The sequence below is a fragment of the Epinephelus moara genome, chromosome 3, assembly GCF_006386435.1.
Source record: "Epinephelus moara isolate mb chromosome 3, YSFRI_EMoa_1.0, whole genome shotgun sequence".
Classification (NCBI taxonomy): Eukaryota; Metazoa; Chordata; class Actinopteri; order Perciformes; family Serranidae; genus Epinephelus; species Epinephelus moara.
The window spans coordinates 23742760-23764174 of record NC_065508.1 but is presented as its reverse complement, the minus strand read 5'-3'; the positions used below and the strand labels follow the sequence as shown (position 1 = coordinate 23764174).

At 43.0% G+C, this 21415-nt stretch overlaps 1 protein-coding gene across 1 annotated transcript in view; it reads right to left on the bottom strand.

Moving 5' to 3' along the window:
- The window catches only part of cxadr (CXADR Ig-like cell adhesion molecule), a 54742-nt gene that overhangs the window by 10571 nt on the left and 22756 nt on the right, over positions 1–21415 (bottom strand). The window contains exons 2-3 of the mRNA XM_050040305.1: positions 11731–11900; positions 4635–4839 (exon numbers count right to left, since the gene is read on the bottom strand). Coding sequence (XP_049896262.1) covers positions 4635–4839; positions 11731–11900 — 375 coding nt within the window. The remainder of the gene's footprint in view (positions 1–4634; positions 4840–11730; positions 11901–21415) is intronic.

The window sequence follows — 21415 nt, the reverse complement described above, 5'->3', positions numbered from 1 at the left end:
TCTCCTTGTCAATGCTTCTTTGCTAAGAACACCCCTGCCCCTGGGGTCAATAGCTAGCAGCCTGTCAGCTTCTGTAGCCTCGGGCTATCTCTCTCTGTCTCACACACACACACACACACACACACTATAGCTGAAGACATCTGCATTATTACCTTAAAGAAAGTTGGATTTGCATTTTTGTCACTTAGCTGATGCTCTCATCAACAGCTGGATATAATCAACAATCAAACTATATTGTATACTACAGATCAGTAAGACTAGAGTCCACCGGTTACACTTATACAGCTGTAACCCCTCTAAATCATCACTTACGACCTACTAGAAGTGCGTGGCGGTGTAATTTTCTGCAGAGACTCTGCCCTCTGCCTGTATTGTTTTATTTTCTTCTTATTTTCTGTGTCTGAGACATTTATGGGTGAGGTCAGGGCTTTACAAAAGGTATCGACCAGGTGTGAGAATCCACGAGACACAGCACTGTAAAGACGCAAATATAGCGAGGCAAAACACCAAATGAGAGTAGAGGTCTTTGCACACTGAGTCTGAAACTTTTGTCCGTCATTAAAATGTTCAGAACAGGTTCGATTTTCTGTGTTTCTCGCATCCATCAGAAGCCTTAAGAGATGTCTGACCGAGAATCAGTGAGGAAAATATGGCGGTGGGACACAGCCGCGACAAGACAGAAGAACGGGTCGCACAGAATCATTTTAGAACTCAGACAGCTCATGTTCAGCAGGTCAGACAGTAATATTCAGGTGGATGATGATGAAGAGGAGGAGAATGTGGAGACAGATAGGGAAGACAGCTCCGCCCCTTCATGCAGCTGTGGTGCTAAATGAAAGACAGGGAGGGAGTGGTGACGGCCAGATGAATAACTCCAGTGGAGAGAGGCAAAGGATCAAATGTGTCTATTGTCTCGTATTGCAAATTTTCGCAATAAAACGCATCGGCCTCAGTGTGTGAAGGCCTTAAAACAGACAGTTAAAAAGCATGAGTGAGTGAAATGTGTGGATGAGCATGAGTACTGGATTTGGACCTAAGTATTTGTTGAGTAAACTCATATTTTATTGTAGAGCTACGTAGCATATTGCTTCGATCAGCACCTCCTCGCCTCGCTGTCACTCCCTCTCTCTGTATAATGAGACAACTGCTGCAGGAGTGTGAGCTCCACTTAACTTTAGTGTCACACGACAAACATTACCTAGCAGCTAGTAACTATAGGGCTGAACAATTAATCGAGAATTTAACGAAATAGCAATATGGCCTTCTGCAATTTTCATAATGCAGGAGGCACCATATTTGTCAAAGAGATATATGTGTCAAAATACTATGTTAGATAAATATTGTTTTGCTGCAGAGCTTACGCATCTTAATCTACAGAACTCTCTACAAAACTCACACCATAATCATATTACCTTAAAACTTCAATTAAAAGCCTAGTCCCAAAAACGCCCAGTCCCTTTTCCTAGCCTGGTGTGGCTCCACATTTTGACAAATAAAGGCCTGTCCCCTATAGAAACCTGTCCTAAATATAAGCCTGTTGAGTTCAGTGACATAAGCAAATAATAGCCCAGGCCACTAATTAAAGTTTTACAGAATTGCAATTTCAGTATCGGTCAAAATAGTCCCATTCTTCCAAATCATTCAGCCCTAATTAACAGGTTTAATGACAGATTTGAGCTATTCTGGTGCTGGTGGGAGTATGTTGGCCACTGCTGCTGTGTTAGCTTATGCTAATTAGGGAGACGCTGAAATGACCAGGAGGAGAGCGGGTCAGAGACGGTGCTTCAGTGCTGAGTCTCACCTATGTAACAGCAGCAACAGAGAGTCTGCTGCTTTATCTCATGTTAACTTTGAATTTATGGTTTAATGGGCTAATTGGAACCTGGCTGTTGATAAATTAATTTCAAATTGCACTTGTTTTCCACTGTTGGCCAATTCATATTTCTTTGAAACATCTAGGCGTGAACAACAAACAATAAATCATCAGGTGTGCTATCCTCCCTCTCTGGTGAGGAATGTGGACTGTGGGGAAAAGAAGCTGTCGGTACAAATGTACAATCATACAGTATGTATGAAGCAGCAGTGACTCAGGCAGTGGCTCATTTTTCAAGTTGCTTCTGATCAGATCAATTTTTATGTAAAATAACCTCTCCAAGGGCTCAGCCAGAGGTTGTGGTGTCAGTGGTGGTCACAGTTACTGGTCCGATTATTTGTGGCCATTCATCTCTTTTATTAGAGAGCTGCTGAGTGGAGTCACAACACAACCACTGAGGAACCAGTTTTGTTTTTCCAATCCCTCATGTCTGTCTGGTTGAGCCCGTTGGTGCAGTGCAGTCACTTCTGTACACATGATATCATGTCAACAAGAACAGCAGCCATTTTCTGAAGCCTGCCCTATCTTTAGAAAGGAGAAACTACAGTGATAACAGGGCTGCGATAACAGCACAATATGCAGCTTATCCCACAACACAGACTAGCGCTGTGCATGTGGGTTGTTTTTCCTGTATGCAAATACCAGGCGGGTTTCGGGAGGCGATTCACTTTCGACATCATTTAGTCAGTTGACCGACCAGCGAGGCCACGCTGTGTGAGTGTATGTTTGCCTAGGGAGTGAATCATCTGACTTATACAACTCTGATGTGTCACCCATCTCACCCTGCGCAATAGGAAGCCTGCTGAGTGCATGGACTCCATTTCTGAGGTTTGTCCATGTTTTTAAAAGACAAGATTGCATTAAACACTTTTAAAATGATCAATAATATTAAGAATTATTTGTTTAATGACTTTTGCCTGAAACATTTGAGGTGTCAAGGCTTCAAAATTAATAATGTTTCAAAAAATATATTGAAGCAGTGTGTCCTACTCTTAAGTTTAAGGGTTTTTAAGACATTAATAAGCTAATTTTTGACTAAAATAAAACTGATTTTCGGAAAAATCACCTTTTTTTCACTTAAGCATTACAGGTAAATATGTACGTATATATGCAGGAATATGGTTATTAGAGTTGAGTTCAGTTAATCTACACTTTGCCAACACATAAGTAAAAGTAGTAAGTAAAAAGACAGGGTAAGTTTTAAGATTTGTAACATCAGAAATGTGGACTCTCACTCAGAGCAGCTTGACTCATTTTGAAAAAACAAACAAATTAAAAGGTGTTTAAATAAGTTAACATGTTTGCGACAATTAAGACTTCATTAACTCAAATTTAAGACTGTATAATGACTTTTAAGGCCTAATATTCAGGGTTCCCACACAATTTCATAAACAGAATTTTAAAACTTTTCCATAATTTGTTAATTATATTATTAAAGTTGCTCCACAAACATGCAGCAGTGGAGTGACAGCATACATTTCAGTTGGCCCGAACTACCATGCCCTACTTTCATTGCAGTTAAAACAAAATGAAAGTGCAAACAGGCACTCCGAGAGAAAATTGAAAGACCTGAGCTGCCCGTGTCAATTCCTCTATCTCAAAAATGGGGTAAAATTTATCACTATCAGTGAGGCATCATGAGCCTACATGTTAAATCACACTTATGTTAAATCATTGACCCAAACATGGCATTTTATTCCTTTCATTTCTTTTGTACAGCAGTTGTTTGAGTTGTTTTATTCAGCTAAGAAATATCGCAAAGCTCAGGTCCGTGGTGTCTCGACCTGAGCTAGAGATGATTATCCATGCTTTTGTGTCCTTCCGATTGGACTACTGTAATTCTCTTTTTACTTGTCCAAACAAATCTTCTCTGAATCGAGCCCTCCACTGTCAGGAACCTGAATATATCTGTGACCTCCTCCATCCATGTATCATCAGTCGGTCCCGTAAGTCTACTGACAAGGATCTACTGGCTGTCCCCTGCTCCAGACTCAAAACAAAAGATGCTCATGCCTTTGAAGAAGTGGCTCCAACACATGAACTCACGTCCATTAGGTTTACGGTCTGCGGCCTCTTTAGTAACTTAAAAAACAACTGAAGACCCATCTTTTCAAAATGGCCTTTGTCCCACCCTAAATTGTCTCGTGCTTGTTCCGTCGTATGTTTCTGTCTGAGGCCTCAGTAGCCTGTATTTGCCCTATGGTTTACTTTCTTTTTGTTGCCTTACTTTTCTGAAGCGTTCAAGGATTTTACTTATTCCATTTATAAATACTGAATTTGAAACATTTGAAGATTCTTTATGGGCCTGCAGACACCCTGTAGAGTTTTCACGGTTAATATTATGGGAGTATAGCTCGTGTTGAAAAATATTTGCATACCAACAACAATAAAACATTCAGTCTATTTAAAGTAAAGAAGTAATAAAATGTGTTCATCGAGACTATTACTTAATAGAAATATGGATATAAATTATAAATTATGACCCCAATATTTAGTGAAAAAAACAAAATCAGGATTATCATTTTAGACATAATCACAGAGCATCTAGGGCGAATACAGAATTGTATCACAAAGGGGGCAATGCTCTGCAGCCTCCAGGAAGGTCACGCACTCGATTTTAGAAAGGATTACATCAAAACAGCCAAGGAGGGCAAAGGCCGTGTGATGTGGTGCATTTCCTGCGTGTACAGAGAGAATTTAGCCTGTGAGGGAGAAAAAGAGCCCGAACACCAGAGCGTGTTCAGTGGTTTGTTCCACTCACCCATGACGATCAGCAGCATTTTCCTGCTGCGGATGCCGGGAGCCTTCTTCACCTTACACTGGTAGGTGCCTGAGTCCGTTGACTTCAGCCCCGTCAGGTTGATGGAGGCGTCGCCGTTCTTGGGGTCAGCTGAGTTGAAGTGGACTCGGCCCTTCATCTGAGCGTAGTAGTCTTCGTAGGGCCTGTCGCCTGAGTACATGATCACCTGGGTGTGGAGAAAGAGAGCAGGAGAGACAGCCTGAGTTAAGAGCTTAAACCTACTTAGAGTGATGTACTGTATCCACAGTTTCCCACTGGTTCATGTATTTGTGGCGGCCCGCCATGATATCAGCATTGGCTGCCACATATTGATTAGGGGTGGGAATCACAAGAGGATCCACAAAACGATATTATCATGATACCCAAGCCACGTTACAATATTATTTCGACCTATTGACTGAAGTATGTCTGACTCTGCTAGGACAGATTTCGATATGCCCCCTTTCAGCTTGATAGTGTTGGACCTTTTACCGGTTAACCTATTACGTGACAGACCAAACAATCAACAAACACGTTAACTGCGGTTAGCTAGTGGCAAACTGGTACCATGGTTGACAATTTTACAGCTCTGTGCATCTCGTCCGTCCAAAAATGCGCAGCTCTGGATGTAGATTTTGCCATTTTGTTACTGGCTTCCTCTTCTGTTACATATTTAATGCTTTTGACTTCCAGGTTAAAGCCCGGGGCGGACACTGTGGGGCACGCACAGAGCACCTCGGCCATTTTGGGTCCGATTAACTGTATACGCGCAGGAGTAATTCGACTCCCAGTCGAATTTTTTGGGTGTGTTAGTCCGATTTAGTACGATTTCAGTCGGACTAACATGTTTACATGTATTTTAAAAGTTTAAACATTTAGTCAAACTAACACAATAAATTGATTTTCTCTGATGTCATGTAAACGTACTGATGGACTAATCAATCCCACATCTAAGGGTGCATTCACACCAGGATAGTCCAGGGGACTAGGTTCAATTGGCCGGGGAATTTCACACCTTCATTTGGATCGGTTCACTTTCACACTGCACTTTTTAAAGCAGACAAAACTGCCTGGACAACATCACGCAGTTACAACAGCTGGTCATTTGGGGGCGGTATTGCCCGAAACGACCACCGACCAGGAAGAAAAAAAAGCATGAGGAAGAAGGAAACCCAGCTCTTCGATTGGCCAGGACCAAAACCGGAAATCCATCCCCTTCAACCGGCTTGGTCACCACAAAAACACCAAACACCAAAATGCAATGCACTCTATGTCACTTCCTCTATTTGGTTCGCTGGATAGTCCCTTTGCATTTCCCACTGTATGTGAACCGCACCAGAGTTCATTTGCAAGTGAACCAAGACCCCCAGTTTTCAAGCGGACCAGGGTTCGCTCATTTGGTCCGCACCAGAGTTTGAATGAGCGTTCACACCAGGGTTCCAGACCAGGGTTCCTTTAAAACAGACCAAATAGCGCCAGTGTGAATGCGTCCTTAAATTAAACAAACTGCTGCTAGGGAAAAACTCATGAAGAGATCCACCTGTGATGCATTCACAGACCCACAAAAACCTCCGAATTCAGAGAGGGGACGCAGAATGACCACAAAGGGACACACAAAAACTAAAAAATAGAGTAAAACAGTTTGCTGATCCAGTTACCTCAACACATCAATTCCAATTCTGTGGAAAACACTCACATCTGACTTACCTGTTTACAAAAAAACATAAACGTCCTTCTAAAAAGACAAATAAAACAAAGGCCTTGAAATGACAGTTGTTGCCTTGCTCACTGAACCAACCAAAATATATGGAAGACAGAAAGCGCCCTCTCTTTTATCTCTGCAATGCCCTTCAGCCTGGCAGCCTGTGCTGCTCTGCCCTTTCTGTGCTTAACAAGAATGAAGGTGGAACAAACAAAGCTACCACTGTGGAGCCAAATCAACACCTGCTGTGTCAACAAAGAGCAGCAGCCCCCAATTCTGTCTGACCCCCCTTCACTCACACACACACACACACACACACACACACACACACACACACACACACACACACAGTCTGGGTTGAAAGCAGCGAGGAAATGCCTCAAAATAAAGGCCAGGTGGAGCCTCTTAGCTAGTAGCTGCGCTGATGGAGGAGGGTGAAAACAAAAACACAAGGAAAAGAACAAGGAGGCTAAGAGAAAGGCAAACAACAATGAAAAGAGTTCTCATTCTCTTTCACACACACTGGCATATTCTTCTACATTTCCATGGAGACAGTCATCAACAGGCTTTTCTGTGCCATGATCAACGCAAGGCGTACGCACAGCAATACCCCTGGGTAGAGAGGAGGAGAGGGGAAAAACTAAACATGGCAGGAGGAGAGGAAGAATAATGAACCCATCAGAGGAGACAGAGCACTTAAAGGAATCACGAGAAGAGCAAAACAAAGGGAGTCAGGGATGTTGTGGTGTGTCTGCAGCAAGTTGCCTCTCTGCTACGACTGCAAGCGAGTTCCTGGAGCTGCACTGCAGGCGTGCTCAACAACGGTCGCCATGTTCATCTTGTACATATTAGCCATGTAAACAGATAATGTGGTTAGAATTCCACCTGGCACTCACGGGAGGGAATCATATCCTTCTAACTTCACCGGGGATCAGAACATCAGCAGTAATAACAGCAATATGCGAGATGAGACCACGGAGGAGAGGAAATTAAATTGCCCCGAGCTCAGCCAGACAAGAACTCTCACTTGAGCCACTTCACAGGCACACAGATGAGAATGCTTACACACAGGCACACCTCTAGCGAAAACATCTGAACTGCACAATAACCTTGAGAATCATGATCCAATGAAAAAAAAAAAAATCCCATAAAGAGCCCGGGGAATGAAAATGAAAAGGGCAAATGACTAGACAAGCTGGCGGGGGCTGGAAAGGACAGCAGAGCACCACTGTCTGTGTGTTGCGTTTCATAACAGGTAGGACATTCAATGATACAACTGCCACCTGGCCTGGCCGCTCTCAGTGGACGGATCATGCTGCAGAGGTAACAGACCTCTATTGGCCAGGCTTCATCAGACACATGTAAAGATGAGGTCATCATCATGTGATGCTGGAAGAGGTGCGGATCATTTGAGAGGCAAAGCATGGAGCTGCGATACCTGTGTACTCTAAACAACCTGCAGAGCTCGGGGAGCGCGGCGTCGTGTCTTTGCGCTCCCACAGAGGCTTTTAACTTCAATGACTCCAAGTGCTGCTGCTGCATGCTTTCACAGGAACAGCTCACAACTGCCTCACAAGGTTAAAGCTGAATCACTACCTGAAAATGGACCAGGTGTCCTTTAATATCGAGGCTATAGAGGATGTGACAAAACGTAGGCATTAGCATTCACGATCATCACTGATACGCAAACAAACAATGCAATTTTCACCAGAGAGTCACAGCTTTACGTCCAAATCCTCCGGTACTTTGTCAACATGTACAAATTCCTGTCACAATAAATTCAGTAAACAAAAGGCTCTGCTCCTGCACTCAAGGACAAAAGAGACGGTTTGTGTGATATGGGATAAAGCTATGTATTTTGAATTTGCCGAGCAAATTCCTCCCCTATTCACGCCATTCATAACCAGTTTTCATAATTGTTTTCCTCATTGTTCTCACAGTGGTGGCAAACGCTCAGGGCGTACCCTCCTTTCAGCTAATCTGTAGCCAGGCAATGAGAGCCAAATGCTAATGACTGTTACTGTAGGCATGCCTGGCATCTCTCATTCAAGCCCAACACAGCAACATGCATTAGCTATGCTTCACCACCCTCAAAAAGACCCTGATGATATGTGGGATATGTCAAATGAAGGAGGCCATCATTATCCACCACACATGGGATTGAATAGATAACGCTGTGGCGTTACCTCTGATTGCATCAATGCAAAGAAACTGGAATATATGGTTCATAAATATATGAACAAAGCTCTTAAAGTGAAGGGTTATTTCCACACAACCCATCTCCGCGCTTGCGAAACTAGGGCTTCAAGTGTCCAGTTATATGATCCTGTGGACTGATCCTGCACTTAAAAGTTTTATCTGATAGTGGCTGTCCCTTTAAGAGCGGCCTGGATTCATTGGCTCTAGCCACATGAGCAAAGGTTCACCATGGTTTCTGAGCATCTGGGAGCCTCTGGCTATAAAGTTTAGTCCTCATTCTCGTCTCCTTGCCTGACCTAGTAGCTTTGGTCCTTGCAGATCTGCCTAATCCCATTTAACACTGTCACATATATTAAAGCAGCCCCGTGGAGCTAATATGCCGCTAATTACAAAGAATTTACTCAGAGAATGACTTCATATTGGTTAAAGGCTATATGAATGTGAGCGTGTGTGTGTGTGTGTGTGTGTGTGTGTGTGTGTGTGTGTGTGTGTATAGCGAGCGAGATCTGATAGGTCAAGGAGAACAAATACGTTAAGAGAGAGATGTCTGCACGGTTTAAATTCCTGCAAAGGTTTGGCAGCATTAATGGGTGTGCAGATAGACCTCAGCAAAAACGGCACGTAATAAAGAAAATAAACAGTGGAACCTGATGCAATATGGGAACATTTGATATATTTCTACAGCTGCATTCAGACATGGAGAAGAAGAGGCCCGACTGGGGAACCACCCACACTAAATTCTGTGCTCCCTTTTAGCTTTACTGAGAAACAGTAAAAAATAAGGACATTTAAAAAGCAGTGAAATTAACAGTCCAGTGGAGGATTTAGGGGGATATATTGGCAGAAATGGAATATGATGTAATAAGGATGTTTTCTTTAGTTTATAATCAGATGAAAATAAAATTCTTTGTGTTTTCCATGCCTTAGAATGAGCTGTTTCTATCTACATAGGGAGCGGGTCCTCGTCCGAGAATGGACCAACCAAACACCTAGTGTCAGAGAAACACCAATTTATAACATGAAACTGCTTTATTCAGTGTTTAAGCCAGTTTAAAAACACCAGATCCTTTAGTTTCGGTGAGGAAGAGATCTCTGTAGATAATTCAGCTCCTGGTAAAACCTTCTGAACGTCTAGGAGTTAGAGCTTAGATCGGGCCCAAAAAATCCAGCCCGAGCCCAACCCGAGCCTGTGCATATTCTGTCCGAGCCCGGCCCGTCCCTTTAACTGTAATTATGAGCCCGAGCCCGGTTTAAACCTGTCATTCTTTTTAAGGATACGACACTCAGGCTGACTCTCATCTTTCTTTCCATGGCAAGCCTTCTTCATGTCCTCGTCTTTTTGCTGTCATATACCAGCATTGTGCTGCACTTGGTACACTCGACAAAGCCGACACACATGTTGTCACCGTCAATAACTCACATGTGCGCGACCAGTGGCGCCGTCACCTAGGTCCTAGCCGTCCAAGCCCGTGGATAGTGGCGGGAAATTACGGCCTGACCCTTTCGGGCTCGGGCAGAGAATCTAAGCTCTACTAGGAGTTCACGCTTGGCATGTGGAAGAAGTTTCAGCTGTAATCTGCAATAATCCATTGATCTGGACTGATATATCGATTCAGTGATCGACAATCAAAGTGAAACATCGATTAATATCGTCAGCTTCAGGATATGCTCTTATTTTGAAAGTCTGTGTCACTGTCAAACAGCGGCAGGCAGTTGGCAAGCAGCAAAGAGAAAGACGATGAGGATAACATTATGTAGTTGGGAATAAATCGGCAGAGTGAAAATATTTTTGATTTTTGAGAATAAAGGGATCAACAGACAAAACACATGGTGTATGTAAACAATGACGAGATAAAACACAACGTAACGTTACTTGCCTAAAGGGGTATCTCACTCCGCTAACTTCTCACTACAGCAACATTAGCTGCTCTGTTTTAACAATGATCGGCTGAGAAAACATGCATGCAGGCTGATATTCAACTGAAATGTTATATCGGGAGATTCAGCGTCTTAAACCAACAGTGAGTAGGAAAAATAATAATGTTGCATGTAATTTGTTAAGCTATAAGTAGAGGAAAATGTCTGGCACAATCCTGCAAACTGCTCCTTTAATGTTTCATCATATGAACCATTGATATATTGAGAATAACAATAAAGACAGACCATTTAACTCCACCTCCCTTTCCTTCTCTACTCCAGCTAATGGCTCAGAGTGAAAACAAAGTAGGTCAAAAACAAATAGATGGGGATAATTAGTGTCTCCATAATGGCACAAGTCCAGACACTGAAAAAGCAGCAACCAGAAGCAGGAGTACAGAGTGAGAGGAGGACTGGTTGGGTCAGTGGACAGAGAGGGACAGAGAGGGACAGTGAGTGGACGACAACGACAGAGAAGCAAAATGATGAGCCTGTGACCTATTTCTAACATTCAGGCCAAAAAAAACCCACTAAAGCCACAGGATACAGAGGAAAACAGAGAGTGGAGGAGAAGGATGAGAAGGCTTTGTGACAGGTGGGAGGTGGGAGAGGAGAGAGCCACAGGAGAGGATACCACCTCTGTAGCCTCGATCTGTAACAAGAATCTGTCTCTGTGGCCGTGAAAGTCCCAAGGGCATGTGGAGATCCTGCAGAGTTGTGTAGCGCTCTCTCTCCATGGCTGAGGGCCATGCTGGAAAGGAAAGACACTGCCTGGGATAAAGAGAGCTCCCACCATGTGTCTGTGAGAACACTGCAGACAACTCATGCTCAGCAGAACTGCACGTGGCTCAAATTACATGTGTCTTGTGTACTGTATACTTCCTAGGAAATACACACCTACAATAGAGCCTGCATGTATTTCACCTCTTGTACATCGTACCAATGCAAACTGCAAAACTACACACACTACTGACGAATGAGGGACTTTTAAAGGCTTTACACAAATGAAATAAGTTAAACATTCATTTCTGTTTTTGAGGTATTATTGAGGAAGCGATGTACGGAAGACCAGCTTGGAAAAGATCCCATCAACTACCTAGGAAAAAAGCGAGAACAAAGCTGAACTTCTCTGAACATAGATAAGACAACTGCGCTATATAAGAGCCGATCAGAGAACACATAACTGCCGACGTTACTTTCATGTGCCATCTTTGAAATCAAACTGTATTTTGAATGTTTGTGGGGAACGTCGACACGTACCACTTTGTCTTCATTCTGGTTGTCGGAGGCCAGCAAGCTCCATTCGATATCAAGCGGTCCAGAATCTTCAGGGGCCAGAGTGAACTGGCAGTCCAGCTTTACACTCTGACCGCTGGCCTTCTCTATGGATGTCGGCCCGGTGGTTGTGATCTCGAGACCAGAGGCCAAACCTGGACGGCGACACACAAAGGGAGGAAATTAATGCACCGCAACATACACAAAAAGAACTAGACTAGTTTACATTTACATCAGGGTTTCTGCAGTGTTTTAATGTCACATTTGATGCAATTCCACACCTGTTTTTGCTAAAGTCAACGCATATGAGATGATGAGCATCCTAGCTAATGCATGGCAGCAGTGACAGTGCGTGTTTGCTGCAGGCCTGATGGTGCGGACTACAACTCTATAAAAAAGGACAACCTGCTGTCGCAACAATCCCACTTTTAGTTTATAAGTAACTTCTCCCAACAGCCTGCAATCAGCTATAAAAATATTTTATAACTCACGTAAGTACCTACTTCAGGCAAGAGCACATATTCAAGACTTTTGCAAAGTTAAGTGAAGAGTTTTTAACACCTTTAAACCTCAGGCCTTTTTTGAGGAACCTGACTTCAACACTTTTTATCACTTTCCAAGAGCTGCACACACCCTGAGTTCAGACCTAGTGGCTCATCTACCCAAGGCAACTGGGGAGCTGAGAGCATCACTGAATGAGGCTTTGATAGGTGGTGCATGCTTGGTTAAGCTCAAAACCTCCGACAGTGCACACTCCCTGAATCTGTACCAGCCTTGGACCGCGAGGATCGTTGAGTCTGCATGCGCTAAAACGTTTCTTAATAAATCATTTTTCATCTCATTTGGGAGTGATGGAGTGTTACAGATTGCTCAAGGGTAGATAACTTTTCCTCTCTAATTTACCGCCACAGCTCAGGACAATATGAGGTGACATTTTGAATATGAATATTAAAACCGCTCAGCGACATAATGATGCACGCTATAACTTCTGTTAATTAGCCCGTCGTGATTTTTTACACGCAACATTTCCAGAAAGATCTCATCAGGCATCAATTTTTCATCTACATCTCAAGTTCTTTTCATGCAATTTGATCTCATTTTCCTCTCTAGCTTTGGCGGCAAAAATGGCCTTCACTTTACGTTTTTTAAGCATATTCCTTATTCATTAAAATGTGTTCATCATAAGACCAAATGAGTGAAAGCTCTGTGAGACCGACACACCATCAGTACACACAGCCACATGTTTTCACTTCTTTTTTGGTGATGTTTATTTTTAACAGTGTGAAAAATAACTACAGATTTTAAATTCACGTTTTCTTTCCGCTGGAGGAAAATTCTGTTGCTTGCATCTTATAGAACTGAGCTGATGAAACTGTTTGCTTTACGGAAACATTTTCAGCCGGCAGTCAAATGTTTTTATTCAGGGAACGTGCCACTCATGAAATAAATATGGCTACATCTCATCTGAGAAGTAACTCTTAAAATATGCATATTGCAAATCACACAGTGGAGAAAAAAAAGACACTAATAGAGCAGAACACAGCTTAGCTGAAGGAATGGTGATAATAATAAAAAAAAAAGGAACTGCAGCCCATCACCAAACTGGAGCAGACTCCTAAGCATTTATTCTTAGAACGAATAAACATAATTTCCTGGTGACATCAACTGGGTTAAGATTCTCCATTCAATAAGAGACTTAAGCCGCGGCAAGAACACAGTCCATAGAGAATGGAGTTGTCACATGCTGCCTCGACACATTAAAATCCTCCTGACAGCCTGCCACCTTCCAGTTAGCAAGCGGAGGGGAGAACAGCTTAAAAAAAAAAATCACCACAATATGTTGCTGTTAAAAAGCGCTTGAAATGTGTAACAGTGTGACAAATACTTATCACGTCCTGCAAATGACACCAAACATGTGTAACTGAAATTTTCTGCTGATAATAAGGAGAGAACGTTCACTCCCATCTCAGAACACAAGAACCGTATCATTTTTCTTTGCTACATCTGCATCTCATTTCACTGCTTTTACACTCGCTGGCAGATGAAGACGACTCGCAGATAATTGGTGAAACAGGAGCCAAAACTGCCGACTGTTAACACTCTGTTAACCTCTCTTCTCTTCCTGGAAAGGTTTCTATTTTGATTACAAGGTTCCCATAAAAGACAAACAAACAAGAGTACACGCATCTGCACGACCACAAAGGATCTAAAGCGCATTATGCATGTTGTATTGTTTGCAGATAATTGTACTGAGGCTGTACTCACCCTCTGACTACATACCGTTTTCTACCCAGCCTGACAGCTCTCAATCAAATCTACAAACAGGATGAGCAAGTTGAAGGTGAAAGTATATTCATGAAAGCAAGACAGTTTCGGTTAATTTTTGGTTTTGAAAGCACAACACCCTTAAACCGTTAACTAACTGGTTAATTTTTAAAGAAAGAAAAAAAAACCGACTAGTGCTTCATTGACTCAGTGAGCTTTAGTTCTTCTTTTCGAAGTGCTATCCATTAAGAGGTGGTGACATTTTAATATTTTGTGATGTAAATGTCTCGATTTTTTATTTTGTTGTCTGTTAGCTTTCCTGACAGACAGCCGGCGAGCCACATTAACATGCAGAAGCATCGTGCCCACTGCCCACCCTCCGGTTTCGACTGGTTTGCTTTCCTTAGCTGTTCTGCACTGTGCACCACCCAGGTCAATAGATGCCGGATCCTAAGATGGCGCCTTTTCAGTCCTATGGAATTGCTCGCCTGGCACATACGCCAAAAAAAGTTTCGCACTTCTGGGTTTACTTCCACGTTATGCAGCCTACTGAATATGTGCGGTGGTGCTTCTCCCGCTGGCTCTGCCTTCAAGTTCCCACTCGGCTCATAGACTTTACATTGTGATGATGTCATGGATTATGGACTACAAAAAACTGCAAACAAGGCTGAGCTGCTTTCCTAGAGGCCCGTCTGGGTCGTGTGGAAGCTAGATTGCAGCACCACTCATTCCATGAATACTGTTAGTAACATCATCCCAACTCTTGGTGGTGGGATGGCGCTGCTGCAGAAACATGGTGGCCACCCTCCAGTCTCCATCAGGTAGCCCCAGTGAGCAAGCAGCTTCATTTTGTGCTGCAAAACCCCTTTAGCATTGTTAATTAACATGTATAGGCACCACCAGCCATGCTGACGCTGCTAACGGCGCTAACAGAGCTAACAGTGATAACATAGTTAGCAGTGCTAAAGGGGTTTTGCAAAATTAAGCCACGTGACTCAGACCTGGGAGGAGACCGGAGGGTGGGCACAGTGTTTCCGCAGAAAAGCCTTCCTGCCACCATAACTCAGGGCAAAGTGCAGAGCGGCCAAGGCTAGCTAATCAGTGTAGAATTAAGCTTTGTTCTTAATGGGGTACAGCACAGTGCAAGTACCACTACTTAACTCAAGAGAAGCAATAAAAATGTCCTTGTTGGTTAACCAATAAATGGTTAACCGTTGACACCCCTAATATCAAGTTGTAGTGACTGTGATATGAGACAAAGAGGATGTTAAAAGCTGTTTGTGTGAGGGAACTTTCTAGATCCTGGCCCTCAGGGTAGGGAGGGTGTGACCTACAGGTTGAGGTTCCTGCCGCATCTCATGTCCATCAGTTCTGTGTCAGCCTCAGAACTCACTTCCCTCTGGGCTGCAGCAGACAACTGAATGAAAATACACTGCAGAGGCTCACACACATATACAGAGTGACAGTCTCAGTCACACCCACTATTGTTGAAGCCCACAGCCTGTAAGCACTTGATACGGTTGCAAAGCACAAGCATAGTTTTATTCCCTATCCGTCGGTGCTGCAGCTGGTCGTTTCAGCCCACAGATTTTGACAGACGCCCTTGATGGGAGTGATCCATCGCCTTCAGCAGAAGCAAGAGAAACAGGGAGCAATATAGAGAGAACTGAGATACGTGTCTGTCACTGTCAGAACGGATACAAAGCTTGGCATCTGCATGACGGAAAGCTGTGTCAATTCATCAAGCACTTAAAGGATCCGGGGCATTTTTCAAAGTTGCTTAGAAAGGGCAGAAAATTGCATTCTGTGAGGAAAAAGAAAGTATTCAGCTGGAACAGTTTATCAGAGACGGGCAATAAGGGACACTGTCTGATGGACCTGTTAAATCGATGACAGACCTCCGAGGCCTTCAGCAGCATTTGTTTAAATTACAGTTCAGCCAGAGGCCTTTTCAATTCAGCACTGCACAAACGGGAAAAAGTGCCAATTCAGGATATCATCCCTTCCACTGGCAAACAGATTTGTTTGCTTATAAACCTGCTTGTGTGGAGGCTCAGGTGACAGCAGTGTCATGGCAGAGAAACATACACGCCATGAGTGTAATCTAAGGTTAATTCCACATTCAGTCAGCAGACAGGAACCAATAAACCTGTTTAATCCATCTACTGCACGTAAAACGCTGTGCAGAGGAACTGGGGTACATGCAAATGAGATAATTAGGATAGTTTATTTAAAGTCACAGTAAATACACAATTATAGCAAAGCAGGTGGATGTTCAATGCCAAGAAAATCCTGGTCTTACATAAGCACACATTTTCTGCTTAAGTTTGATCAGTTTTGGTTATCGAACTTCTAAAGAGAGATTTTTATATTTGTGCTTTTGAACTTTTCACAATGATTTCTCACTGACTGTATTCTTATATTTCCAGTTCTTTAGAGTGTGAAACGTTTCTTAAATAAAAACTATACATGTTATTTTAGTGAACTTGTTGCTTATATAGTCATGAATATTCAATGTTGGAAACAATAAGTAAGATTTGTCACAAGTTAGTAACAAAATCATCTAGCAACATCAATAAATACATATCCCAGCCCTTACATTATATATAATAAACATCCTTAGCAATAAAGGCATTTGTGAGAAAATTAAAGGTGCCACGTTTTTACACTTCACATGGAAGCACCCAGATGGCATCTTTTCCATGAAATATAAATCACAGTAATGGGCAAACAAGCTCAGTAAAAAACAATAATCTTAATAAAACGACAATAAAACAGGGCCTATAATCAGGGCAGGAAGAAGGGAAATTAGATAAGATTACATGAACAGGTAAGCCCTGTCAAATCAGTGGCTGCCATCTGAACAACACATCGGGAATAAACACCAAACAAATAACAAAGACTTGAAAGTGTAAACTTGTATGAGCTGATCCACACAAATTCCTCAACAATTTTAATTGAAAGCCTAGGTTTCAATCTTCAGTATTTCTCTATAGCATTAAATATTTATTACTTTGTGTGCCACCATCAAAGTTAAAGTTTTCAGGACACCCTTAGGTATTAATTATTAAAACATTGAAACCTAGCTCATCTGCATGATGAGGACTGTGTGGGTGTTGTTAATCAGATTTGATTGATTGATTTAACTTTCAGACTAGGAGGAGGAACACACAATGCAACCAGCTGAAACATCTTCTGGTAAGAATTCCTTTAGTGATCATTGTTAAGGAGGTTTTTACCAGGTGCCGAATTATCCGCAGAGGTCTCTTCCCTTCCAAAACAAACTGACAGGGGTCTCATACGCACAAAACGAGGCCTGAAAGAGACGTACGCCACTTCCCACGCAAAAGTTGTGATGTATAAAACCAGACTTGGTGGGAGAAACTTTGACCCATGCTTACGAACATTTTGGAAAGGGTACATTGGTGACGCAGATGGTGAGGTGGAACCCTGACTGTAGAAACTGTTGAATATTTTTTGGCGCACGCCATTTTTGGCTTTCGTTCATACGAACATTTGTAGTTTGGATACTATGCATTGTTTCATAAATGAGACCTCAGGTGATTAAAACCGGTATACACACTAAATAAAGCAGTTTACAAATTAGTGTTTCTCCCACGCTGTTTGGCATGTTGGAGACCAGCCCTTAGCCCAGCACCTGCTAACGTGTGCTCACTTTTTTTCTCTGGTAACTTAAGATCCAGACGTGTAAGAGGTTTTTATTGGGTCTCTTCCTCTCCTACACAAACAGACCCAGTCATTTAACCCCATGAAAACACTAAAAAAAGCAGTTTCACATTATAAATCAGTGTTTTTCTGGCCAACTTGAAAACACGAATGGCCCTATCTGAAGCCACTGTTTGGTTTGTCCATTCTGGGATACTGTAGAAACATGGAGGTGCAACATGGTGATTTCCAGAAATGAGAACCTGCTCCCTGTGTAGATATAAACAGCTCAACACAACACAACACAACAATTTTCAGGTGAATATAAACTAAAGAAAAGAAACTTATTATATTCCATTTCTACCAGTATATATCGCCCTAAATGATACATGCTGAACCTTTAATTGTCAGGGAAATTATTCATCACAAACATCCCTAGTAAAAAGATGGCTGAGAAACTGATAGTCAGGTCAAGATCGCATATTATGATGACTAATTAAAAAATAATAGCCCTCATGACAGTAAACTGAATATAGCAATTTAGATGATTGATTGAGGGGGATTTCAACATCCCTGGCTGGAAATATCATCCCCTACCACCAGCTTCTCACAGTGGAATAACACAAATAACTCTGTAACCATGTAGCTCACAGTGTTAATCAGTAACCATGAGCTATCAACGCACACACTGTACCTACTGTGTGTGTGTGTGTGTGTGTGTGTGTGTGTGTGTGTGTGTGTGTGTGAACCCTGGAGCATGTGACTCACAGCAGAAATGATCTTTACTGAGCTCAAAGTCTTTGCCACGGTGAGAGAGCGCTCAATATAATTACTGTCTTATATAGGGTGGCCGTCAGTCTTTATTTAGAGTAATGGCACCAGAGCTAAAGTAAACTGGCCTTCTTCTTGCAAGGTAATATAATCGGCTGATAAGAGAGACCATCATTACAGTCTAAGGAAAACTATGAAAAATCGACTTGTTAAATCCAGTCGGGCATGTACACCAGACACACACAACTTCCTTGAGCCCAGTGTCTGCTGCTGGAGTAATAACGTGTCCTACTGTGTGTGTGTCCTCGTAGTAGGGGAGCCGAGCGGTGGGGGAGGGCACGCTGGCTAATTAAAAAGTCTGTCTTAATAACTATTCATGGCTGCCTGTGTCTCTGCAAGTGTCTCTTTCCCTCCAGTCTCCACCACACTGTCTGACACAGCACATCCCAGCGTGGTTACTGGGAGACTGGGAATGAACAAGAGGAATTTAGGGTGTCAGCGTGCTCCACCCAATCCCCCCCACTGCCATTCACTCACTCACCCCACCCCACCTCTCCATCCATTCCTCCCTGCCTGCCCTCCTCTACAACACACCCCTGATTGTGGAGTGCCAGTCCCCTAGGCCTCCAATTCTCTCCAGTCCTGCTGATTGTAACCCCACCGCCCACCCCCTCCACCTTTGTCAGCATACAATGGGGAGCGAATCCTGTCTCCTGGCAACCAATCCCTCGGAGAAGGTTGCCGTGGCGCTTAAAAGACGGCATGAGAGAGAGAGAGAGAGAGAGAGAGAGAGAGAGAAAGAGGTAGACAGGCAGAGAGGGAGAAAGAGGTTAAGTAGGTGGAGACACAAGGGGGAGTCGTGAAAAGGGAAGTTAACGTTACTTCGACATTAAAAAGCATTTGTGGAAGTCAACAAAGTCCAGTTCCATTGTAGCTGTTCTTTAGCTCTTACACATGTAAGATGTGACGGCATTCTTCTTATTCTTTCGGCTTTTAAAATCAGACTAGAAGAATTCTGAGCGTATATGCTGCCCTGTCAGGTCCAGAAGAATTGTTTTCAGAATCTGGTACTGAAGTATTGGTTTTCGTGACATCCATACTCTGGGCGTTGATAACTTGTGATGGACATTTTTCATTATTATCTACATTTCAGTCAGGACCACATTTGCAATATCATATTTGGAGGTATGGCTCCATTCTGGGGCCTCTCTGTCTTTCCTAGGCTTACGCAGAAAACCGCTTCCACGCGTCTATGTGGAAAGCCTAAGGTGAAGAGAGCACACCCTCTGCCCTTCCATGCGCCTACATGAGAGCCTTAAGGCAGAGAGAGCACACCTCTATGCCCTTCCATGTGCAAACAACAAAAGCCTGAGGCAGAGAGAGCAAACCTCACTGCCCTTCCATGCGCCTACATAGAAAGCTTAAGGCAGGGAGAGCAGCAGCAAATACCCCCGGGAACAGAACAGAGCAGCATCAATGACAAACAGAAATGACATTGATAAGTCAGACACAGCATGGAAAGGAGGAGCTGGGGTGGAGGTGGGTTGCAAAGTGGCGTTTTTCTAACATGAATACAAAACATTAACAATCTTGATCTCTTAGATCTTTGTGACCAACACACATATCAAACAGTTGAAACATCAACTTGTCAGTGCTCTGTCATTTACACCATGATGACTGCTATTAAATTACATCAAACCTGTGATGCAGTTACGTGTCAGCCAACATGTACACCCATACCAATACATCTGCCATAAGCTACTATCACTTGGCCCATTTAGCGGTTTACCATAGCTTTAGTCTGCAGCCACGAAAGATTAGTCTCAGTGACATGGATACCATTTACGCAAGTGTTTTGTCAGAGGTCTTCTCGGCAGACATGATGTTAAGCTGTGAGGGTAAGGAGCAGCTTCAGCAGACAACAATAACCCCTGAAACTCCTGACCCTTGTGCTACCAAGCTAAAGACCCTGAGAGCCTAAGCAGGGGCCACAGTGGATCATAAGCCTCTTTCTCCACCCTTTGACCTCAAAGAGCATCCTGGGGAGTAAAGTCTGAAAAGCAAAGTCTTACCATGGTGAGATAAAGGCAGCTGCTATTTTAGGCACAACCCAACAACATCAAGAAGAAAAAGCTTGAGGTGGAAGACGCCACACTGGGATTTACTTCTGTTTACCTTCTTTAAGGTTTGCTGAAGGCAGGTAGACTTGCGTTGAGTCTGGTGTAAGCCTCAGCGGCAGTGAAAGCATTGCTCTAATACTGAAGTTTTTCAGCTAAATAGCTACAAACATAGAAATGTATGAGTGTGTTCAGCAGGGGAAGCTGCATCCTAGAATTACGATATCCAAACTTGAATTTACATCTTTTACTCATAAACAACACTGCAAGTGGAAATATTTTCAATTTAGTGCTTCCTGCCAAAAAAAAAAAACCTCATACAGAGTAAACAATCTTCAAAACAAATTATTATTTTCAACCAAATGGAAAGAAAGCATCTCACTCATAAGAACAAACAAACAAAAAGAAAACAACAGTGACAGAGCTTTTGAAAAGTGTGGTACAATTTCCAGGATGGGCAACGATGGTGGGATGTACATTCATTATAGTAAAATTGCAGTCTGGGGGGCTCTAGTCTGGAGCGAGCAAATTAAACAGCACAGACGCTCTTCCCATCATAAAACAGTCAAGCCAATCCCCTGTGACCATGCCGAGGAACATCAATTATTTCGGGCACAGCGGAGGATAACTTCATAACTTGGTCGCTGCTCAAAAAGAAGGCTCTGAATGCTCGCCCCAGTGCCCCCGCTGGAACTATTCAATTTGAAGCAATGTGGGTGCCCCGAGAGCGAGCTTGGCTGTGGTTTATTTAGTGTTGCAGAGAGGGCCGGGACTGTTGAACCATACTGATTGTGCTGTAATGCAGCCTGAAAGCTCCACTTGCCACACAGAGCTGCCATCAATTCCCAGTG